The sequence below is a fragment of the Gopherus flavomarginatus genome, chromosome 5 (assembly GCF_025201925.1).
Source record: "Gopherus flavomarginatus isolate rGopFla2 chromosome 5, rGopFla2.mat.asm, whole genome shotgun sequence".
In the NCBI taxonomy this organism is placed as follows: domain Eukaryota; kingdom Metazoa; phylum Chordata; order Testudines; family Testudinidae; genus Gopherus; species Gopherus flavomarginatus.
This window is the reverse complement of record NC_066621.1, coordinates 148,499,036-148,524,332: the sequence shown is the minus strand read 5'-3', so window position 1 is coordinate 148,524,332 and position 25,297 is coordinate 148,499,036. Positions and strand designations below refer to the sequence as shown.

The 25,297-nt window shown below is 46.1% G+C and overlaps 1 protein-coding gene across 3 annotated transcripts in view; it reads left to right on the top strand.

Annotated features, from left to right (window-relative positions):
- The window catches only part of DAAM1 (dishevelled associated activator of morphogenesis 1), a 183,840-nt gene that overhangs the window by 57,404 nt on the left and 101,139 nt on the right, over nt 1-25,297 (top strand). For all 3 annotated transcript variants that reach the window (XM_050952533.1, XM_050952534.1, XM_050952532.1), the window contains exon 2: nt 5,867-6,090. In XM_050952533.1, the coding sequence (XP_050808490.1) occupies nt 5,908-6,090 (183 nt within the window). In that variant the 5' untranslated portion in view covers nt 5,867-5,907. The remainder of the gene's footprint in view (nt 1-5,866; nt 6,091-25,297) is intronic.

Sequence of the window (25,297 nt, the reverse complement as noted above, 5' to 3'; positions counted from 1 at the left end):
GAAGGTGGTTTGATTAAAAAAACTCCCTGCTGTGTTGTATTTCCAGGCGGGCACAGGAGAGGAATCTGGGGGTGTAGCATTGTTGTGTAGAACAGTATGCAAGGTCATGACAGACCAGACAGAGCAAATTAGATTCTGTTGAATGAGGGGAAAAACTAGAGGAAGGACAAAGGAGTCCTGCTTCTAATAGGGAGCCTGGAATACAGGTGCTTCTGTAGCTCATAACTTTCTCCTTCTCTTCCCCTGCCATTAATCTTTTTGGTTGTCTTTTGCCTATGACATATTCTGTGCAGCGATCACCTGTTAATACTAAAATCCCTGCAAGATGAATGTATCCACTCCTTTGTCACTAGCTTTGATGGAACCTAAAATGTATGCCCCTGTCTCAGTTATCCCAGAGACTGTGCCTGTCTTATTTGCCCTGTTGAAATTCTATATTGAAATTTATAGGGTTCTTATATGTTGTCACTACTTAAATTTTTGTTCAGTACACGATCTATATTAGGTACTTATCTGGCTCCCATCACCATAGTGTCTGAGCAATCCACAAACTTTCATGTATTTATCCTCACATCACCCCTGTAAAGTAGGGATGCTCTACCTCCATTTTACTGATGAGGAACTGAGGCCCTGAGAAGCTAAGTGACTTGCTCAAGGTCACAGAGGAAGTTTGCTGCAGAGAATTGAATCTAGCCTAGTACCCTAACCACTGGACCATCCTTTCTCAAAGGAATCTGGATTAAGTGTTGTACCACCACTTCCCATTGGTAGTGACCTCAGGTGGAGGTCAGAGCAAGGCAGGTATCTGTAAGGATATTTAATGGTCTCTTTCAAAGAAACATAGTTCTTTAGGAGTTCACTGGAGCTGTCTGTAGTTGGAGCCTTTTTCAGGTTTAAGGCGGAGATACCTCATTTTGTAGGGGAATTAATAAGCATGTGAAACGAAACAGAAAAGTCATCTGAAAGCAAATTTATTGTTTGTAGGACAGGGTAGCACTTAGGAGAGCTGGTTAGGGACCAGGACCCCACTGTGGTAGCTGCTGTACAGACACAGAACGAAAAATGGTCCCTGCCCCAAAGAGCTTAAGAAGAATATTTCAAATTATTTTAAGTTCCTTCGAGGGAATGTTGCTTGGTCATTTAGGCCTTGTCTACACTGCCACTTACACCGCTGAAACTTTCTTTGCTCAGGGGTGTGAAAAAACACCCCCCACCCCCGAGCGATGCAAGTTTCAGCATGCTAAAGTGGCAGTGTAAACAGTGCTACTGCGCTGGGAGCTACTCCTCCTCTTGAGGGTGGGGTGTTTTTTGTTTTTTGTTTTTTTTACAGCGCTGCTGGAGCTGTGACTACACAGCCATGTTAAAGCGCTGCCGTGTAGACATACCCTTAGTAACTTTCCTTTTTGTCCAATATCATGGACAAATCCAGTACGGTATGTGTGCAACTGGCAACATCCTGCCAGGTCATTTAAGAGTTCATGAAATTGTATGGAAATAGCTCTTGCAAAGTTTTTACTAAAAGGGTTTTGACCGCAAAAGTTTGATGCTCCTCACGGATCATCGTTTTCTGGCCTGAAAAACTGGCTATCTCGTCCCTGTCTACAAATCCAGTAATAAGTACCTTTCCTGACTCCCAGTCTGTCCTTTCTAGCCTCTCTGTGGTTCCTGATTCACTCCCGTCCACTTACGCTGATTCTAGGATGGCAGTCTGAAGGTGACTCAGTGTTTTGATACCTTCACTCCCCTTCACCTTGCTATCCCCAGTCCTTGCTCTGTCTGCAATCACAGCAACTGAAGCTCCTCCACAAAGCATCTCTGGGCAAAGTCCTATTCTCATGATGTCATTTTATGCCTTAACCCTCTCTTCTCTCAGGTCCCTCTTGCTCGCTGTAGTGGCTGTACTTCTACTCCCTCAGTGACGTGATTCCCTTTGGTTCCATCATTGGCCCACCACTCCTTTCCCCCCTCCCCTCTAATTTCTCTGGGTGGTGACATTCACTGCTTTTGGACTGGGAGCCTGGAACTGCTCAAGTCTAATCCCAGCCTTGACGTTTGCCTTGAGGCCTTGGACAAGCCACGCAGGGCAGAATTTTCGGAAGTATCCTCTCATTTTTGATGTCTCAGGCTTTGAATAGTCATCTTGACTCACAGGGCCTGATCTTCAGAGGTGATGAGCTCCAACTGAGTTTGGCTGGAGTTGAGTGCTCAGCACTTCTGAAAATCAGGCCTGCAGTGTCCTGGACTGGGCACCCAAAAATTAGTGGGCATGCTTGGAAATTGTTTCCCTTCAGATCTCTGCCTCTGTTTCTCCATCTATGCAATGTGTCTAAGAATTACTCATCTACCTCACCAGAGTGTGCTGAGGGTTAAAGTTAGTAAAGCCCTCTTGGAAATGAAAAGTGCTTTGTGAATGCTGAGTGGTGGTGGTGTCATATGAGTATCCTGTAATGAGAATGAGAAAAAGCGTCTATTGCTAGTGTGTAGTGACTGAGAATTCCCTTGCATAGCTGCCTGAATGACTGGTTATCTAAGCTTGGAGAAAACAAATTCTCGTCGTCTTTCCCACTCTCCAAAAGTACATCTCTATAATTAATTATATATTCTATCATTACAGTTCCTCGTCTGACACTCCCTAGGGAATAAAACCAGACGTGAATGCAGGAAGAAGGGAGACAGCCAAAAAAAACCCCAACTGCTTCAGAATATACTTGCATACTAGTGCCTTGTGGAAAACCAGGTTTACTTGCAAGTCATAACCCCATTGCTGCCCAACACATGAGCAGTCTTGGCAAAAGCCAATATTGTGTCCACCTGACAGACAGAATGATTGTTTTTTTTAATAGAGAGATTTCTGTATGTTCTCCAGGCTGTAGTGTAACAGCAAAAGGAAACGATAATGGTATTTCAGTGGCATAGCTGTTGCTTGCCCCATTCATGTGGGTTCAAGGAAGTGTGAGACCTCTGAGAAACAATTATAATTTAAGGCTAGGATCCTGCAAACAGTTGAGCAAATGAATAGATTCACTCATGAGTAGCCTTACTGTCTTCAGTGAGATTACTTGTGTGTAAGTTTGTTCAGGATCAAAGCCAAACTCTTGCCTTAGTCGTCCAGGGCTGCATAATATTCTGGTACTTCTCTGGGTATTTTTTCCTTGCCTTTCCGGCTGCATTTTCTACAGGAAATGCTAGATACAAATAATTCTTACATGACCTGCAGGGTGGTGGTTGTATTGGGGGAGAGCCTAAGAGCCCTCATCATGACCCAGGATCCCATTATGCTAGATGCTGTACACAAACAGAAGAAAAAGGCCGAGTGCCTGACTCAAGGAGTTTACAATCTGATCAGGTACTTCTAGATTGTATTAACTTAATCTCAACTGGGAGGGTGATTAAACCTAACAGGAGCTGAAGAATCCACCCTCTCCCTTGAAGTCTGCCAATCCAAGACTAGGTGCTTTCTGGAAAGGATGGTTGAGCTAAAAAGACAAGTTATTGTGTGACCTGTGTTATACAGGAGGTCAGACTTGATGGCATAATAGTCCCTTCTAACCTTGAAATCCTGTGAACCTAATTAGGGTTGTACCTTATGTATGTATGTCCTGCTCACGCTTATGTCTAAAGTGTAACTTTGGGAAGTCTAAGGACTTTTGCAGAAAGCTAAGCTGAATGACTTGTTCTCAAGCTGACATTGTCCCTGCCCAATGTCTAACAAATTCTGCGTAAACGATCAAGTGGAATGAAAGGCCTTGAACTCCAGACTTTGTACTGTAGATGCAATAGGCCTGTTTTGAAGCGTTCTGCCTGAAGAACATGTCAGGAAGCAGAGTTTTGTCTTTTATCCTTCACCTAATGAATATTTAGCAGCATTTGTGCGGTTTGCCTGCTAGCTAAGGTTCTTCTCTCCTTTTCAAGTTTTTTTTAGTGCTTCTTGCTAGTAACTGCAATTTGCTGGGCTTGTATCTGCCTTGCAAATGATACATAAACATAAAGACTGCAGGTGTATGATAATTATGAATCCCAATAGCTCTAGAGCTGCAGCCATCTCAAAAATACCTTGTCTGAGTGGCCACGTGTCTTTTAAATACTAAAATAGAAATAAATCTTTACCTAGTCTCATCCTTGTTCTTTCATTCAGACTTAAATCTGTTGATGTTTTGATGTAAGCTAGGCTCTTTGAAAACACCAGACATGTTCTGAGTATAGTGTGTATATATTTGTAGCTCAGTTTGAATATCTGAAATGGAAGAAGAGAACTAAAGTTCCGGTCCTGTGGTGAGAGTACAGGATTTGCATAAGAGGGGAGCATCAGGAAATCGGTTTCTCTTCCTAGCTCTGCCGCTGATTCACTGCATTGCTTTAGGCCAGTGGTTCTCAAATTGTGGGTCGGGGCCCCAAAATGGGTCACAAACCCATTTTAATGGGGTCACCAGGGCTGGCATTAGACTTTTTAGGGCCGAAGCTGAAGCCTGAGCCTCCCATCCAGGGCCGAAGCCCTCAGGTAACAGTCTCCGTGCCCGGGTCTGAAACCCTTGGGCTTCGGCTTTGGCCCCCTGCCCAGAGCAGCAGGACTCAGGCTTCAGCTTTGGTCCCTCCCAGCCTGGGGCAGCAAGGCTCAGCTAGGCTCAGGCTTGGTCCACCCTCCTGGGGTTGTGTAGTAATTTTTGTTGTCAACAGGGCATCGCGGTGCAATGAAATTTGAGAACCCCTACTTTAGGCAAATTACTTCCCTTCCCCCTGCTCTATTTCCCCATCTGTAGAGTAGGGAAAATGGTACTTGGGGCCTTTTAAAAATCTATGAATTTGGCTTCCCTATTGAGAAGACAGGTTTTGTTTTTGGGAAACTTTTTCTGTTGAGGGGCAGCAAAACTTCCTTGCCAGGTGTGGGATACCTTTTTAAAAACTCATTGGTTCCAGCATACTGCAGATGAATTCAGCTTATTAACTCTCAGATAGCAAGTGACAATAAGAGATTTCATGGCTGTGCGAGCTCATCAAATGGTTACCTTTGTGTGAACCCTAAGGTGTGTGATGTGAAATGAGATTTCAGGCTGAGCTGTTGAGAAGGGACGCTTTTAGCTTGGATGCTGGGGAGGATTGCGCAAACCTAGGACTTGTACTTCCTTTAAAAATATTACTTAAATTTGAATTTAAAAAATGGCTTCCAACTGTCCCTTAAATATAAATAACATTTCCAGAGCTAGATCCTCAGCTGGTGTAAAATGGGCCAAGTTCTCTTGACTGCCCTGCTGTGTTACTGGCTCACACTAGCGGAGGGTCTGCCCCTGGAATCATAAAGGTTGTCCTCTAGTGCTGAAAACTTTAGCTGACAGTGTAGAACAGACAGAACTGTTTGCAGCACCAACACACTAAGTGTCTCAAACGTTCTGTAATAATGCTACAAGAGGTCCACACGAGCTAAAAAAGAGTGGTATAGCATGGGACTAATTGGCATCAGAGTGACTTCTGATCTGTTCTGGAGTGAGATGATAAAAGATAGAGAAGGAATCAGAGGGCTTGGGTCAGTTCTTGCAGCTCTCAGCCCTGGAACAAAACGGTGGTGTATCACACTGTCTTTCATCTACAGCAATTGCTCACTGGCAACTTCTTGATTCAGCTACAGCTGAGGGCGGGGGGAGGGGAAGATTATGCCCATAAGAGACCAAAGGTATCTTTTAATTAGCACAGTCGTCAAGGTTGCTGTAACTGTAAATGTCAAACCGGAACAGAAATCTTTAGCATGTAAATGTCACTTTTTTGCAAGTTGTGTATGTTCCGTGCCTTTGATTCTGGGTCTCTTCTCGGTAGATCTCAACACACTTGGACAAAATGGATACTCAAGCGTTTGCTGTACTCTCTCTTTCTGTAGGATTTACTAGCTAGAAGGAAGGGACGCAGAGGACTTTGGCCATGGCCCCAAGAAAAAGAAGTGGACGGGGGATTTCATTCATCTTCTGCTGCTTCCGAAGCAACGACCATCCGGAGATCACCTACCGGCTTCGCAATGACAGCAACTTCGCTCTACAGACCATGGAGCCGGCCTTGCCAATGCCCCCGGTGGAAGAACTGGATGTCATGTTCAGTGAGCTTGTGGTGAGTGTTGCATGTTTCTCACTGCAGTGGGGTAGCTATTTTTGGGCGGGCACCACAGAAAACCATTGCCCACCCCCCCATCCTGCTCACGATGTCCATGGCAAATCTCCCACTGATTTTAATAGGTGCGAGGTCAGGAGGAGTGATTTTTTCAAATGAGCTTTTACCTGAAAGGAACTTCAGGGTTTGCTGCTGGCGGTGATTGTACAGTCCTCTGAGCCTTGAATTCCCATTGGATGCACTGGTGACTTCCAGCCGTCGTGGGGAATTCCACTGGTTGATACAGAGCTCCTGTAAAAGAGCATTACTCTCTCCCCACAGAACATATAGCCTTTTGAGGCTCTAGGGATTTCCATCTGCCACTCCTGGAAGAAAACTCCCTCTAGCGTCAGTCTTTTCCCCAGACTCCATTCTATTCATGGTTATTTCCTTCACGGTACATTGCTTTATTTAGGTCTGACAGTGTGCCTGAGAGGTAGATATTCCCTGCCTGTGGAGCCTGGGCTCTAGTTCAGGCACAGATAATGCCATGAACAACCGTAGTGCTTGTGAAAGAGAGAGTCTAACAGTGCCTGAGCCAGGAGGCCATAAGCATCTAGTGTAGGCTGGCATGGCGGGTAACTTTCCATGCATGGCACTGCCAGTGCAACCTAGTCAGTCCTCACATGTACCCCATTCTTGGACCTCTCTCAAGAGCAGGCAGGCTACCAGCTGAGTTGAATTTACTTTGATTGGTCCCATCCCTAGCCCTGTTTAAACCTATCTCCTTGTCAGTTGTGATTCCCAGGGTGGTAGGGCAGTCTGGGGTGCAGAACCACTGGTAACCTGAAAAGGGACCAGAATGATTGGGTGGGAAGCAGCTAGGTAGATGGAGCTTAGGCATCTTGGAGAGGTAGTGCTCGAAGTAGAAACGTAGGTAGCTGGCCCAACTGAGAGTGGTCTCCCATTGCTCCATGGCTGCTGTTACATGGCATGACTGGCCAAGGGAGGACTGAGAGCATTGGCTGATCAGAAGGACAGATAGATCCATCCCAGTGTTGTGGCAATGCAGGTGGCCATAAGGCCTAAGCAGTAAATATGGGCATGTCCTCTACTCTATCACTAATAGTGTGTTCCTGTTGGTCCAGCTGCTGCAGTCTCCTCCTTCTCTGCAGCCCATGGGGATGTGGTAATCTCCCAAGTGGCATGTGGCTTCTTAAGCTGTAATTTTGGGCAGCATGAAGCTGAGGGCAAAATGGTGGTATTTTGGTTCCTGTTCTGGTGTGACAGTGCCTATGCCAGGCTGCCTCTTGACAGGGCCCCACAGTATACCCAAAGCATCAATGATTCTTGTGCCCTGTACACTCTGATAGGGAAGGGGAAGGAAAAAAAGTGCATGTAAAACCCAAGTGTTAACATTACACCTGAGTGAAATTTGGAATTTCTGTCCCAGAGGCAATGCTGACCTTTCAGCATTTGATTTTTGTCCCAAATCAAAATGAAAACTCAAAATGTTGAAATTTTTCATGGAACAGAATTTTGCCCCAATTTTGACATTCCTGAAAGCAAAATGTTTTGGTTTTTCAGTTTGTTGAACCGACTCAAAACTAAGCATTTTGGGTCAGTTCAACGTTAATGGATTTTCCCATTGTGGTTTGTTGCCTCATAGGAGTTGTATTTTGGGAGCTTGATGCACCCATTCTCCCATATGGGCCAGGCTTCCTGGCTAGAATGCATCTCCTGTCTTGTAGCTTGGTCAGATGGGAAATCCACATTGCACTGTGGGAGATGTAGTCTTTCAGGGAATTTGGCCCATAGGAGATACTGGGGCCTGTACAACAACTCCAATAAGGAAATACAATTTATTATTTTGTTGAACTGATTAGAAACATTTCAGGTTGGTTCAATAAAACAAAATATTTCCATTTGATTTTCCTGATGGAAAATTGAAAAATTTCAGCTAAATCAAAATCTTCGCATGGAGCATCTTGATTTTGTGGAAAATGAGTTTTTCACTCGAAAGCCTTTCACTGGAAAATTCCTGGCCAGCTCTGGTTAGCATAGCCAAACTGAACGTAAGAGCATGCTATGAGCCAGCACCGGCATAGCCACGCAAAGCCTACAGATCCATCTAGCGATTGGGGAGCCACCCTCGAGAACTGGGGTTTGGAGGCTTATCAGAACCCATTAAACACCAGGCCTGGGGTTGAGACAGAATCCCTGTCTACCCAAGAGTCCCTGAGAGCTCTCCTTCCCACAAGCCCTGAAGGATATGATGGTTTCTTTTTGCAGGGAAAGACTGTGTCCATGGCCGGCTTTAGCAAGTGCGGGGCCCGATTCGTGGGGCTTGTACTTACTGGGCAGCGCTCCGAGTCTTCAGCGGTACTTTGGCTTGCTGCGCTCCAGCCGGGGGAGTGGGGCTGGCTGCGGGGCTTGCCGTGCTCTGGCTAGGCATGGGGCCCAATTCAGGGGAATTAGCCTAAAGCTGGCCCTGACTGTGTCCTGCTATCTCTTACAATGCCTTACTGGTGTATGAACCACTCTCTCCACCATGATTTTTAGGGAGGCACTTACACTCCTCCTGACTGGCCTCAGGTGATTGGGTGGTGTGACTATAAGTGACTCTTCTCCTCCCTCTGCCCACACAAGCTACTAGGGAGCAGCCACTCCCTGCTGTAAAGTTTTTGTTTTTCCCCTAACAGGGTGGGAGAATGAGCCCAAAACTCAACCACTCCCTGTGAGAGGAGTCAGCTGTGGCTCACTGCTAGCCTCCCGATTGCATGAGGGCAGACTAATCCGATCGGAGGAAACAGCGCCCATACCATATAATTGTGTGTGACCAGTCGCAATACACCAGCCCTGCCTGAAATTCAAAGAAACCATGTGGAAACCCAGCAGCCAAGCTCCCACTTTTTGCTACCCCTTCTTCCCATTACAAATATTAATGAGAAACTCAGGGATTTTCTCAGTGTTTGCAAGGTTGTTCCAATTTTTCTAACATTTTGCAAACTCTGAAATAGGCAAATTTTCACCAGGGAGAGTTTAAAAAATGTTGCTGCAAATCCTTTTGTCTCGGTTCGTCTTGCTACACCTAGCCCCTTCTTACTGCTCACAGTAACCTGTCAGTGTTGAGTATTAGATTTCAGCATTAGTTAAATGATTTGGAAAATGTCCCACTGTTTCTGTATAAGCCCACTGTGTAACATTTGGAACTGCGACAGGAAAAACAGCTAGGGGTGTTGGGCTGATTTTCTGCTTGCTGAAGCCTGATGGGGGCCGAAAGGTCTCTCTCTAAAACCCTGGCAGCCCTGATGCTGCCACACAGTTCGCACTCGACAACTTGGAACTGCTCTGTGAGCGGCTTCTTCCCTCTCTTTATTTGAAAGACTTTTTGAATCCACTTAATTATCTTGGCAAACAGGGATGAGGTGATTTGAAATATGCGGAAGTTGAAGTTGATGCTAGGACAGGCCTAGAGTTATAGGGTGTTTTTCTAGGTTGTACTTGTTAATGGATTTGTGCTATGTATCAGCGATGTGATACGATTTGTTTTACAGTAGCACCCAGTGTCCCCGGCTGAGATCACGGCCCTGTTGGGCTAAGCAGCGTGCAAACACTGATTCTACAAATCAGCAAACGTTAGTGTGAGAGGCTAGCTTCAAATGTACATTGCTTTACAGATTAAAAGCTAAAGCACTGGCATTCTCCATGGGAGTTGGGAGAGGGTTTTTTAAGAAGATTACCCATGTTCAGCCCCCAGTTTGACTTATGGAATCCTATTGTTATTGACGAGAGTGGCACCGCGGGCCCGTGCCAAGATCAAAGCCCCAGTGAGGTTCAAGCTGCAGGTGTAAATTCCAGCTCAAGGAGCCCATCCCCATGCTAGCTCTGATCACTCTGCTTTGTGAGCTAGCTCGTAGCCATGCAGGCACAGGCAGCGGGAGTGGCTAGCGTCTCAGGTGTGCCAGTACTCAGGGCAGAGAGTCCCTCCTGCTGCGTGTACCGCTGGTGGCTAGGCTCTACTTTTAGCATGCTAGCTACAGCAGGTATGTCTACTTGAGCTGGGATCTGTGCCTCCGGCTCAAAGGGTAGAGCTGCCCACAAAGAGGTGAAGTGACTTGCTGAAGATCACACAGGAAGTTGATGGCACAGCTTTAACACAGATCTCCTGAGTCCCAGTCCACTACATCGAACCATAAGGCCATCTGTCTTTGCTGGCTCTTTCTGGCCATATTCCTCTGCTTTTTATTGTTCTAGACTTTGGGACCTCATGATGAATTGCTTCTTCCCCCCGGCTCCCCAAAAAATTAAAATAGAATTGGGATTTAAGCCATATATATCTGATATTTTAGTCTGGAGACTTGGCAGTACCATCTGGGAGCCCTGATGGTGAAATAAGACTAGCCTTTCGTTGCTGGGTGAATCATACAGCGAGCACCAGTAGTTGCAACTTCAGCAAACTCGATGTTGCAAATCCCGTTTAATCTCCTCCCTAATGTGGCAAGTCCGCTTCCTTTGGGTCAGTCCTGGAAAATTTATCTGGGTTGGATGTTTTGGATGTGACTAATGTGAAAACCTGTCACATTCTTAACATGTGAGCAATCAGCGATTGTTCCAGAGCAAAGACTGAAGACCAGAGGTTGTACACTGAATACGTGATGGCATCAGTTGCACTGGATGTTGGCCTACCCTGAACTCGGGTTTGCCAAAGACTTACTTTCTGCTACCCACTGCACTTGCGGTCTTTAGTGATCTTGGGTGCAATGCAGCTGACTTTAGCTCAATAGTTGGCAACTTTTCAGAAGTGGTGTGCTGAGTCTTCATTTATTCACTCTAATTTAAGATTTCGTGTGCCAGTCATACATTTTAATGTTTTTTAGAAGGTGTCTTTCTATAAGTCTATAATATATAACTAAACTACTGTATGTAAAGTAAATAAGGTTTTTAAAATGTTTAAGAAGCTTCATTTAAAATTAAATTAAAATGCAGAGTCCCTTGGACCGGTGGCCAGGACCTGGGCAGTGTGAGTGCCACTGAAAATCAGCTTATGTGCCACCTTCGGCACACGTGCCATAGGTTGCCTACCCCTGTTTTAGCTGGTGCACCGAGACTTCCACAGTGATGTTTGCTTTTAATCTAGTAATAACCTGAACTGTCTCCAGACCTGTGGATATGCCGGCATTTCTCTGGAGGAACAGCAACAAAATGGGGAGCCAAATTCTTTAGGTACATTGTTAAGCTGATCAGGCTAGTGTCTAAACTTCTGCTCCTACTCAGAGGTGAAAGTAGAAATAGGGACTTACTGGTACAGGGCTGGGTTGGGGATGGCTCTAGCCCGTGAAAGGGGAGGTGATGAGTGGGTCAGAGCCAGCCTCGGCCCACCCTGTACTGGTAAGTGCCCTTCCCTCCCCTGCCAGGGTAGCAGTGGCAGCCGGGGGCTCCGGCAGCAGTTTAAAGGACTCAGGGCTTGGCTGCTGCTACTGTACCGGGCACTTTAAACTGCTGCTGGAGCCCCCAGATGCCACTGCTACCCCAGGGCTCTGGCAGCAGGTCTCTGGGGGCTATTTAAAGGACCCGGAACTCTCCTGCCTCTATCTGTCTGGGCCCTTTAAATAACCCCTGGAGCCCCGCCGTTACTCCAGGGCTCTTGGGGGCTATTTAAAGGGCCCAGGACTCCCCTGCTTCTACTGCCCCGACCCTTTAAGTAGCCCCCGGAGCCTTGGGGTAGCAGCGGCAGGGCTCCAGCAGCTGTTTAAATGGCTCAGGGCAGTAGAGGCAGCGGGAGCTGTGGCCCTTTAAATAACCTCCAGAGCCCCGCTGCCGCTATCCTAGGGCTCCAGCAGCAGAGCTCTGGTGGCAATTTAAAGGGCCTGGGGCTCCAGCCACTGCTCTTGCCAGTATGCCGTACTGGGGCGTACTGGCTTACTTTCACCTCTGCTCCTAGTGATCCTGACAGGAAGAGGACAATTCATACTGGCTACAAAGGAAACTCTAGCAGACTGTGGCCTTCTCTGGCTTAGAGAACCTGAAAATATTGCCTTTTTTGCTGGCAGACATTCACCCTTCCCTCTCTTCCTTCCACACAGCTTCAATGAGTTTTAAGCTGGGAGTTGTGGGAATGCAGCTCCAGTGGGCGCTAGGCCCCATCTGAAAGAGTTCATTGTCTCTTATTCTGTCAGGGCTTCAGCAACCCACAGCCACCCAAGGAGGAGCAACTGTATGGACATCGGCCTCCACAAAAGCAAAGTGTTTCACTACGAGTTCGCTGCTGTGTGCTTCACAGTTCTCTGGGAATGGTTCAGGTTGCTGGGATAACGTGCAGGGCTTTCCATGAATTCAGAGCTGGGTGATGCCACCAGCTTTGACTTTCAAATTTTGCTGAAAAATTCTTTCATACTATAACCAAAACAGCCCATTGTGTTCTATGAGCTCTAAATAGGAAGAGTTCACTTTCACTTGGACCTACTGTTGAGATGTAGCCCCAGTAGGCAACATGGGTTTGTTTTATACTGTTGCCCCTTTTTCAGATGCCTGAGTCCCACTCCTTACACCAGCATTGCCCCTCTGCCAAATGGTAGCAGAATTCTCGGGCCTTCCAGGTTGGCTTCCCATTGGAGGAGAAACCGGTGACGTGGATTCTTGGTGTATTCACACTGTAACTTTCTTTATTTCCACATATACACTAGACCTGGAAAAGAGGCAGACATCTCAGCTCACACACCAATGCATGGCTTCCAGGAGTCTCATCTTTCTCAAGAATTGCCTTCAAATTTGGCGAATAAAGCAGAGAGCAAATTCTCTGCCATCTTCCACAGCTTCTCTTAAAATACTATTGCATATCGAGGCTAACAACAATATAGCATTTCTTCAAAGACTAAAATCTTGTTTGTACACTAAGCGAAAGAATTTTCAACTCTATGTGTAACAGCACCGTCTGGTAACTGCTACCAAAACAATACTTCACATTTCATGCCTACAACTAGTTTTTCCATTGACTTGGTGAATGATTGATTCCCTCATGGCTTCTTGGTACCTCCTGTTGTGCTGAAGTTATACAAAACATGGAGTGTGTTGTGTTACACAACATCCCTGGGAGTTAGATAAGTATTCTGTGCACTTCACAGGTGGATAGAGGGAAGCACAGAGAAGTTAAATGCCTTGCCCAAGGAAGGTCAAAATGAGCTGGTGGCAATAGATTGGCACTCAAGAGACCTGACTCCCATTCCGCTGCCCCAATCACTAGATTAGTTCTCCAAAATATTCTCTGACGCAGAGGCATTTTATTGTGACTTGTGCTGAAGACAGTGACGAGGGCAGGGGGGATAATTTAGTGTAAATTTAATTACTGAATTTACTTACGACTGGATGAAGATACTTTTCCCAAGGCACGAGAGAAACAGCTACCATTTGGCTTGTGGCTGCTGCAGGATGCTGTCCTTCCTGCACACAGTTGTCTTAATAAAATCGTAAGAATGACTCCAGTCAGGCTGGGGTAGGAGGACTGGATGTCGTGGGTGTTATGTCCTTGCCCCTCATTGGGAATCGGATGATGCTGTCTGAGCTGCTGCTAAATGTGGGCTGTTAAGTTTCCTGAAGAACAACTTGTTGTTTATCGTTTTCTTTTGGGGTTGCACCACAAAGCCTTGGCTAAGGCAGGGCCCCATTGTGCTAGGCTCTGTACGTATGGTTAGCAAGAGACTGTCCCTGCACTGAAGGGCTTACCATCAGGAAAATGTGCAAGTCTTGGTGCTGTTCTGCAGATGTCACTTTGGCTTCCCCCTCAGAGCAGCAGGGAGGTCGCTGGTGTGTGAAGAATGGTAGGCTGGGGAGGAAGCCCAGCTGATGGGGGACACAGTTACCAGCACAGGTTGCCAGATTCCCAGAGTGTCTGCTGATAAAGGTTTTACCCTCCCCCTTTAGATAGCTGGATTCATCCTCTGTCTTCTCACTCTCTGAGCTTTTTAAGTGGTGTCGGATGTGTTCGCTGCAGAATTGGTTACAGTAACACCATCGTCCCATAAATAAAATACTGTAGCAACATGCGAGAAAACTGACTCATTTTAACCACCTGAATCTTTCAAGCAAGCCGGTGATCTAGGATTGCTTTGTTTCCCAGTGGGGTACCTCATGCCTGGAGCAGGCTGTGTGAAACCAATTGTATTCGTTCAGCATTTTCTCCATCGTTTTGGTTGCCAAGGTACTTGGGCCCAGATCCTCAAGGATATGTGATACCACCTTTGAGGATCTGGGCCTCTGTCCCTTCTGCTCGCATGTCCAGTGAGCTGCCTCGTAAAGAGGTTCCAAGCAGAGATACCGTAGCTTCTGATGTAAGGCATTTTGTCCCCCACCTTTTGTTAAAGGGGCATGGGGGAGAGGAGAACTTGCCTACTTCCAAGAACAGGTGATTCTAAAGGTGCAATTGTGGTGAAATGTCCCAGAGCCTCACTCCCTGCCAGGCCCTGCATCAGGCTGACTCATCTTTCCAGCTGATGAAATCCAAACACTCAGAGGGATTTTCCAAAGTGCCTCAGTGACTCAGGAGGAGGAGTCACATTAGAAGGTTGATGAGACACTTGCTTCTAAGTCACTTTGATTCTTTTGAAAATCTCACTCACCGCTCCCTGTGGGGCCAGCTGCTGCCACTCCTTGGTGAACCAGAAATTCATCTAGAGCAGTGTTTTTCTTTTCTCCCGCACTTCTACAGCTCAAAAGCTGTGGAGCACTGGGCAGGGAGTCCTACCTCCCTAGCATCCCTAGCTCCAGTTGGCCTGGGTGGAACAGACCTTAAGTGCAAAGAATCGTTGATATTCCCAGCTATTTGTGACTGCATGAAGCGGGAATCTACTGGAAGGGAAGATGTGTTCTCTGAAGTGGTGCAATTTGTAGCTTCCCCCTCTGTAAAACTGAGCTCTGCTACTTCATTCAGATGCGTGATGGATCAATTGGAATTAGAGATGCTTTTTATTAATAAAAAGCTGTTTGTGGTTCTAATACATATGCATTTGTTTTGATATACTTGTAACATTTCTGTTCTTCAGTGTGTAGTGTGTTAGAGATTTGATTTTCAATTAGCCTGCTACGTGTAGGAAAGAACATTCTCAAATCATTGAGATTAACGCTGCATTACCTTTTAAACTGCCCATCGTGTTTATATTGCGCCATTGGTACTACTCTGCTCCTACCATATGTGAGGGTCATAAAATGTATAATCACAATTTTTAATCCTCGGATTTCATATAACCTTGTGAACACTGCATGGCTAAGCCTACGTGCCATCATTGAACAGCAGCCAACAACGAGGTGGAACACCCCATGCATTTTAATAGGCCAATCACGTAAAGGCTTCTGTTTTGTGCGACCCCATTTTAATTACTACGATTTTATGTGCATCGGCGACTTTGAGCACTTTTAAAGGATTTCTACTCTCCGTGTTTGACAGCATTGTGCAATGGGGCATCTGCTGAGGCTTCACATTCTGCATGTACAGATGACTTCATAATGAGGTTGAGAGAGAGAGAACAAACCCCCTGGGATAGATGTTAGTCACGTCACTTAATGAGTGACTTGAAGGCACTCAGATGCTATCACGGTGAGGGTGGTCTTATGTAGAATAGAATTGAGTCTCTGAATCCAAGGGCCTGGTTGTATGCCGGTTCATGGTATCTTTAAACTCTGATCCCAGGGCAACTAACTATTCATGGGGAAACTGTTGAAGCTTCGCTTTTTGAAGTGGTACGCTAGCTGCGGCATTACTGTGTATGTAAAACTCTTTTAGCAGATTAATAGTTCATGGCTTTCCTCTGTGGACTCTGAGAACAGCAGCCCTCCCTTCCTCCCAACCGTTAGCCCCTTAAGCACTTAGTTATTTGGTGTTTATCTTTTAATGTTTATTAACGTCTGTACAGCAGTGGGCATGCTAATGCTTGTAAATTAATAGTTTTTTGAAAGCTGCATTAGCAATCCATTATCTTCACTAAGCGTTCAAAATGCTGTTTAGAACTCAGGATTGTTAGCAGAAGTAACATAGTAATTAGAAGAAGATGATGTATCAAACACTGTATGTGTTAATGAGAATGGCAACTGGGAAATTAATTATTACTTGAGATTGTAAGTAAAATTGATCCAGCTAGTAAATGATTTGGCTCTTTTTGGTTACTGATGTTTTTAGTTTTTAGTTTCTGGTTAGAAGAGAGGGAGAATTTTTACCCATGCAGAAGACATGGCATTCAGGCAATAGCTGGTGTATTAGATGCAAGGCAAAGCTTTCGTATTTAAAGCTTACATGCAAACGAATGCTGTGGGCATAAATGCTATTCCTAGCCATGTGGTCACTGCACTACCAGGAATTTCATGATGTTGAGATCCCCTTAGCCTGAGAAGAGCACATGTAAAACACAATTTTATTCTAATATTTAAAGTGTCAGTACAAAAATGGAGATGTATTTATTGCACAAATCAAATGCAGCTATGAGAAGTTTAATATTTGCCCCGTTGGAATGGATTCTGTGGACCTCATGGGCCCAACTCCCTTTTGAGTACAGTGGATCCTTGGTTGGGTCTGCTGCATACTTTTTCCTGAGAAAAGTCACATGGGGGTTAGGAGACATAACAGAGGTCAGAGGATTCTGTGACGCTGCATCTTTGAAGAACGAGAGTTCTAAATGGGAAACTGAGGCATGGAGAGAGTAAGTGATTTGCCCAGCACCACATAGGGGTTCTGTAGCAGCACCAGGAACGGAACCTAGATCTCTTGAGTCCTTAAGCAGAAGACCAGCCTTCCTTTCAAATGTAAATTCACCTCTTATGGGGAAAAATCAATGGTTGGGACATGTGTTTTCTTAAAATCACTCCAGGAAGACACTGCAATGCAAAGACTACTTCAATGGGAGGCCCAATTCCCGCTTATTAGATACCAACCACTTGGACAGCTGGGTTTTGCTTGTTCTCCTTCCAAAACCTAGTGATTGTTCTGTATTCATGATCTATATATTTGTTTGTCTTTCTCTGCTCCTCCTATCACTCACTAGGTAATAACCCCACGCTTGTTTCTACCACCTTTATGTTTTAGTCATTCGCGAGTAATCCCTTAAACATATGTTTTGATTGGTAACTGTCTGATCTAGAAGTCACACACCTACTCATCTAGGAAATAAGAAATTTCTGCCCACACATGTTCTACAGGCTGGAATAAAATAATCCAGAGCTAAACTGTATCTCAGCTGAACAGCTTGTAAAATTGCACTATCTGTTACACCAAGGAATGCCTGCATGCTGTTTTGGTAGTTGTAAGGGCCTCACTCTTCCAAACCTGTAATTTTGTGACGCGACTGTATTATAACATGGTGTGAACACCAGTCGCAGGTAGAAGGCAAGCAAGGAAAATTTTTGCTTCAGAGGAAAACCGCTCTCAGGTGGAAAAATGACACCTTCTACCCGTGAAGAGCCTTCCATGGTGCACACAATAGAAGAGGAGTGCAAGCAGTGTGTATCTGGATAGCTTGGTCACTAGTGCATCAGACTCGTAGGCTGCATGTACACAGCAGCTGGGAGGTGTGACTCCATCTTGGGGAGATGTACACGTGCTAGCTCCTCTTCAGCTAATACAGTAAAAGTAGCAGTGTGGTCTCAGTGGAACACTGGGTAACTTGGGTTTGCTGCCTGGAAACGTACCTGGGATGTCTGATGGAGTTGTAGTCACAGGGCTAGCCTGACCTATGCCGCCGCAACCATGTTGCTGTTTTCCACACGCTAGCTCAAGTTGAACTAGTGCATTTATGTCTTCCCAAGCTGGGAATTGCACCTCCCAGCTGCAGTGTAGATGTCCCTTAATTCTTAATTAGTTCAGATCCCTCTTTGAGCACAAATGCTTCTGTGCTGGCCATTGTTGGAGACAGGAGATTAAACTGGGTGGACCATGGGTCTGATCTAGCCTGGCTATTCCTGTTCCTACCTGCTCTGGTTTTGTACTGCGTTTCTCATGCATTAGTAAGGATTACAGGCAAGAGTGAATGGAGATAGGTATTGCTTTGCTAGTAGTATGGTTAAGCAATAGCCTGAGCAGGGAGGAGTTTTGCTAGAAATCATGCTCGGTTTTCCTCCAAATTGTTTGTTTGTTTTTTGTTTTTTGCAGATTCATAGGAAATACCACGATGCAGTTGTGATACCAATTTCTGTCAAGGTTCCTTCCCCACTCTGAACTTTAGGGTACAGATGTGGGGACCTGCATGAATACCTCTAAGCTTAACTTCCAACTTAGATCTGGTTTTGCGGCCACAACTCCCAAATACTAACTCCCTTCTCTGGATAGTCTTGAGAGATTTCTTCACCAAGTCCCTGGTGAACACCGATCCAACCCCTTGGATCTTAACACAAGGAGAATTTAACTATCCCCCCTCCTTTCCCCCACCAATTCCTGGTAGATCCAGATCCAATCCCCTTGGATCTTAAAACAAGGAAAAATCAATCGGGTTCTTAAAAAGAAGGCTTTTAATTAAAGAAGAGAGGTACAAATGATCTCTGTAAAATCAGGATGGAAAATAACTTTACAGGGTAATCAGATTCAAAGAGCCCAGAGGAACCCCCTCTAGCCTTAGGTTCAAAGCTACAGCAAACAGAGGTAAATCCTCTTAGCAAAAAGGAACATTTACAAGTTGAGAAAACAAAGTTAAACTTGACACGCCTTGCCAGGCTGTTACAAGTTTGAAATATGAGACTTGTTCAGAAAGATTTGGAGAGCATGGATTGATGTCCAGTCCCTCATAGTCTCAAGAGTGAACCACCCCGAAAACAAAGAGCACAAACCAAAGCCTTCCCCCCACCAAAATTTGAAAGTATCTTGTCCTCTTATTGGTCCTTTGGGTCAGGTGTCAGCCAGGTTATCTGAGCTTCTTAACCCTTTACAGGTAAAAGGATTTTGGTGTCTCTGGCCAGGAAGGATTTTTATAGTTTGTACGTAGGAGGGCTGTTACCTTCCCTTTATAGTTATGACAACTTCATTTCCAGTTTTCTGTGTGTAAGTGTATCCAATATCAGTGCCGTTCAGTCCACTCTCACTGACCCCAAAGGTAGTCTTCCTCAGAGCACCATGCAAAGAAAGGGAATCATAATTCCCCTGTCCCTGAGGCCTTGTCTATGCTAGATAATTAGATTGCTTTAACTACATCTGTCAGGGGCATGAAAAATCCACGCTCCTGAGTTGCGGCATTAAGCTGACCTAAGTCCCTGTGTAGACAGAGCTAGATCAACAAAAGAATTCTTCCATTGACCTAGCTACCATCTCTTGGGGAGATGGATTACCTATGCCGATGGGCGAATCCCTCCCATCTGTATAGATTGTGTCTATGCTGAAGTACTACAGTGGTGCAGCTGTGCCACAGTAGCATTTTAAGTGTGGATAGACCTTAAAGACCCCTACGCCACTGCTTTCCTTAAGATTGGAGCAAAAAACTTCCCCCTCCACAGAGCACCCCAAAATGGAATTCCCTATCTTTACTAGCTTTACAAATTGGGTTGCCTTAAAGGGAAAGGTTAGCTCAAGAGTATATCCTAGACATTAAGCAGAATGTGAGCACAGCTACAAAGAATATTAGTTGAGCAAGAGGGAACTTGCATATTATAATGCCAGCTGCTGCCAGCTTGTGCTAAACATCTCACTAAGGAGCTGAATCACAAGATCCAGAAATTCTATCCTCCAGGGATGTCTCTTTGCTTTGTACAGTCTGAGAGTGAAAATCACACTTGTCCTACTGGGTGGGAGTGTCAAAAACAACAGAACCAGGAGCTCTGGGCTCTTTCAGTGGAAATCTCCCCATAGCAGAGGTCGACATTTAGGAGTCCAGGGCTGTAAGAAAACCAAGCTCTACTGTTCTCCCCAGAATAGGCATCTCTTGTATCCAAGGAGCCCAGTTTCACATTATATCAATGTCCAAAATCGATTAGGAGCTGCCTCTTCCTCTCGTATAGCCCCAATAGGCGCATACAATAAGCAAAGTCCAGTTCTGCGTGCATAGCTGTTCATCTCAGTGATGTTTCAATAACACTTTTTGTATTCCGTGTTGGATCCTCCAGTGTATCTTTGGTGATACACAGCTGGGCAATTTTTGAGCAGTTTGCTGCAAAACCAATCATTCATGAGTACAAAATCAGTTGAACATGAGTGCCTTCTATTAGGCATCTAAATCCGTATCTATACACCTAATAAACTGACCTGTTTTTTTTTTTTTTTTCTTTTTAGAGGTGCGGAGTCCTTGCTGCTCTCTTGACTTCTGCAGCACTCGGGGTTCTTGGCACCTTGTAAAAACCTGGCCACTTATTAGGTATATAAATACAGACTTAGGTGCCTGAATTCAGGCACCTCTGACTGAAAGCTTCAGTTAAGTGCCAACTAGAGTGACCAGATGTCCTGATTTTATAGGGAGAGTCTTGATATTTGGGGCTTTTTCTTATATAGGTGCCAATTACCCCCACCCCTTGTCCCCATTTTTCACACTTGCCATCTGGTCACTCTAGTGCCAACTCTACTTATTGCAGTACAGGATGGACGCATCAGGTGCAGTCATTGCCCAGAGACACTTACGGTCTATTTGATTTATGCTTTGTATTAATCTCCAGAACTAGCTGTCTTTCTCAGTAACAGATCATCAATAAGACAAGAGTTACTATTTATTTTGTTTTCAAAGTGAGCCTGTAACTGTAAATATTAAGAGGATTTAAAGTGAGGAGCTCATGTTCCCATAATAGTGCCACAGTCCAGCTAGGATGTTTTGACTCTCGGGTGCAGTGGCTTGCAGTGAAACACTGTTTTCAGAGTGGTCGGTCCAGTAATCCGCGCTCTGCAGGTACCATGTGTTTTAATTAAACAGCAAGAAAAAAGTTTCCATTTGACATCAGCAAAGAGGTCACAAGAGGCAACGCATTTTCTTAAAGGAAGGACAGGATTAGGTGGGGTCCAGAGGAAAAAATGCTGATGGCAACTTTCCTTCATACTGCAGCATACTTGAGTATATCAAATTGATTACCTCTGAGAAGAACGACTGGAAAGAAACAGAAACATGGGTGTGACCTCCAAGAAAAGAAGTAGATGCGGACTTCAACCAGTGTGTTTTAAATTGCCATATTGCACCAGTTAATGAAAAATGTTTTCAAAATCACCACCTATTTTTAAAAGTGAGGCTCCGCTTAAAGAAGAAAAGTTCTAGTTTCTGATCAGCTAGTATTCTTGACATCCTTCTAATCCATCCGCTTGCATAGGCGGTGAGTTATATGGGCTCGAGGTGCCTGGGCTCCAGGAATATTCAGGGCCGGGTGCCCTGCTCCAGCAATATTTGGAGCTGGGTCTCTCCCCCAGACCTGCCTGGATTGGGCCCTGGCCCCCGCGGGTCTCCCCCCACCGCCCCACCCCTCCGCGGCCATGCCTGGAGCGGGTCCCGGCCTCTGCCTTCCACCCCTCCCCCAGCGTCCCCCCTCCACCGTGTCCCTGCCTGCTTGCAGATTGGCTCCCAGCATAACTGCTGTCTGCTGCCCCAGGGTCCTAGCGCCTGCAATCCACTAATGGCAAGGCAGGCTGCCCATACCCTGCTCTTCTGCCCTAGCCCTGAGCCTCTCCAATGCCCCAAACCCTCATCCTCAGCCCCAACCCTCATCCCCCTGCACCCTGATCCTCTGCCCCAGCCAACTGCCCTCATCCCCCTGCACCCTGAGCCTCTGCCCCAGCTCTGAGCCCCCCTGCATCATGAACCCCTCAGCCCCAACCCTCATTCCTCTGCAGCCTGATCCTCTGCCTCAGCGTGCACCACCTCCCGCTTCCTACACCCCCCCAGCCGAGCCTGCACCCAAACTCCGTCCCAAAGCCTGCACCCCTCACCCCCTCCTGCACACTCACTCTGTACCCCAGCCCAGACCCTGCACCCAGCACCCAAACTCCTTCCCAAAGCCTGCACCCCTCCTGCACCCTAATCCCCAGCCCAGGACCTGCACCGCAGACCTCTCCCCTGAAACCCCGCCCAGAGCCATAGGCAAGTGGAGGCGGAGTTTGAGGGGGCGGGTTCTGGGCATCACCAAAATTTCTACAAACTTTCCTCCCATGTCTGCTTGAGTTTCTCATCCCTGTGGACTCATCCCAGTCCTCGAAGTGTTTAGCGATAGCCATGTAATTACATCCTGCAATCATATGTTGACCTGCTTTTTATAATACTACTCATTCACTGGTCCGGTGGTTGCTGCTTACTGTTAAATGTGGAGGAAAAACCACAATGTAAACATTTTGAAATTTTTTAAAGACGTTTATAAAAAATACCAACAACTGAGCCCTGCTACATTTTGCATAAATTCATTTTCCCCCTCCTTGTAACAGTCTCCTCAACATGCTGTGTTTGAAAACTACACGGTTACCCAAGTGTTTGTCCAGCATCATAGGACAGACTAGGCTACGGCCATGTATGCACTGCAAAATTAAGTTGACCTAACGTACATTACCATACAGCCGCCACAGTAATTACATCACTTGTGCATGTCTACACTTTGCTGCTTGTGTCGGTGGAGCTTCTCCTAACAGGAACACTTGTATTGGTTGTACAGTACTGTCAGTGTGGAGCATTGTAGGATGGCTCCTGAAAGCCAGTGACAGTTGACATAAGCAGTGCAGTGTCTTTACGACCACACAGCGTCGACCTTGGCTCTACACCACTGGTGGAATTAAGTCGGCGTAGCAGGGGAGTTGCATCTGTGGCAGCGAAATTTAAATGTAGACTCTTCCATAGGTCGACATAAGCTTCCTTGCATCAACCTAACTCTGCAGTGACAAAGAGCAGTGCACGCACCATCCCAACCTGCAATTCATTTCTTTATCTCGTCAAGCTAACGGGTTTTAGTTCCTTCAAAGATTCTTTCTACAAAAGCGTTTAATGTCCATTCACAAGTATTTGCCCAGCAGTCCTAAGAAAGTGGTGCTGTTGCTTGCACTTCAAAAAGCTGCTTTGCAACCATCCAACTGTTCTTAATTCCAGTTAGGACAGGCAGATGAAGGAGCCTGGGTTTGGTTGCATAAACCTGGTAATCGTTTAATGAACGTAGGCTGTGCTCATCATTGTGTAAAAGAAATTCCGTGAGGTAAATAGGCCACTTGAAACTTGACACCATATACACTGTGACAAAGTTCCTCTTCTACCTTGGTGGGTCCTGCACTTATTGGCAGATTTGCTCACCTCAGTGATCTTCCCCCACAGTCTAGATAAACTCCTCCTGTGTCTGATCGGGAGTTGGGAGGTTTGGGGGGAACCCAGGGCCGCCTGCTGACCTGGGTTCCAGCCCAGGGCCCTGTGGATTGCATCTGTCTATAGTGCCTCCTGTAACAGCTGCATGACAGCTACAACTCCCTGGGCTCCTTCCCCATGGCCTCCTCCAAACACCTTCTTTATCCTCACCACAGGACCTTCGTCCTGGTGTCTGATAATGCTTGTACTCCTTAGTCCTCCAGCAGCACACCCTCTCACTCTCAGCTCCTTGTGCCTCTTGCTCCCAGCTCCTCACACGCACTTCCTCTCCTCTGGCTCCCCCTTGCCTGACTGGAGTGAGCTCCTTTTTAAACCCCGATGCCCTGATTAGCCTGCCTTGATTGGCTGCAGGTGTTCTTATCAGCTTATGTATCAGAGGGGTAACCATGTTAGTCTGGATCTGTAAAAGCAGCAAAGAATCCTGTAGCACCTTACAGACTAACAGATGTTTTGGAGCATGAGCTTTCGTGGGTGAATACCCATTCATCAGATGCATGTAGTGGAAATTTCCATGGGCAGGTATATATATGCAAGCAAGATAGAGATAACGAGGTTAGTTCAATCAGGGAGGATGAGGCCCTGTTCTAGCAGTTGAGGTGTGAAAACCAAGGGAGGAGAAACTGGTTCTGTAGTTGGCAAGCCATTCACAGTCTTTGTTTAATCCTGAGCCGATGGTGTCAAATTTGCAGATGAACTGAAGCTCAGGAGTTTCTCTTTGATCAGCTTGTCTGCCTGAATTTGGTTCTAGCAGGTTCCTGATTACTCTAGTGCAGCCCCTGCTCTGGTCACTTAGGGAACAGAAAACTACTCAGCCATTGACCGGTATATTTGCCCTCTACCAGACTCCTGTATCCCACTGGCCTGGGTCTGTCACAACACTGACTGGCAGATTGTTTGTTTGTATTGCAGTTGCACCTAGGAGCCCCAGTCACAGACTAGGCCCCTATAGTGCTAGGCACTGTACAAAACAGAACAGGACTGTGGTGTTGCCATGGAGATATGCACATATACTGACTCTTTATGATGCAATAACTGGAGCTGCCAGCTTTGATTAGTTTGATTTGCATGGACATAGCCCAGTTTTTTCCGGCTGACACTGTGACAGATTGGGAATAGGTCTGCGCCAAGTTATGCGTTCCATGTTGTCTTTTGAATGCTACTTTGAGGATAACCATCACTGTTTATTTAGAGCATCTGTCTTGTAGCCAGGACTAGACATCGACTGGAGAGGCCACATTTGGGAAGCAGTGACAGAGGAATCAAAGGAAATCAACGCTGAGTGGCTCTGCCCTAGTGGAACAATGGGTTTGCTGCTCGCAGCGGCTATTTAATTTGACTACGTATACCCCAAAGCCAACCAGAGTTGGGGATGGGTGGGCAGGGAAGGGGAGCTGGAGCTTAAAATTCCCCAAAGAAATGGATGAGAAAGATGACAGACTGTTTTCAAAGGAGGCTGCTTTTCCAAGCAAGAGGTCGTTCCACTGCCAGAGGCATGACACGTGACCAAGAAGGTTGGAAGAACCTCCTAGCATAAGAAGTCTGGTCAGACCCAGGACTTCTGGGGGCGGTAAGGTCACACCAAGGGGAATGCAGCCAGGAGTTTGTTTTTTTCCGATCTGGCTCTAGTGCTGTTTACAGGGAAAAAGGAAACCAGAAATTCCGTTGCTAAGCCCATGTGTGCTTGTTTTACTGCCATGTGGTCCCTGAATGGTGAAACTAGAAAACTAGAGTGCTCCTAGCCAGGCGGACCCTGGGGAACTTGGCTAAGCTACTGGGAGGCCTGTGGCACTTGTTCCAGGGTCCAGGCAGCCAGACTGCAAAGTCCCATTGCCCAAGAAGGGCATTGGATGTGCAGTCTGCACCCTGGGAGTGCGCTTGAGAGACCTAGAATGAGGAACTGTGATTGGTCATTCTCCAGACCCAGGGGCTTAGAAACATGATAGATTCAGGAGCTGGAT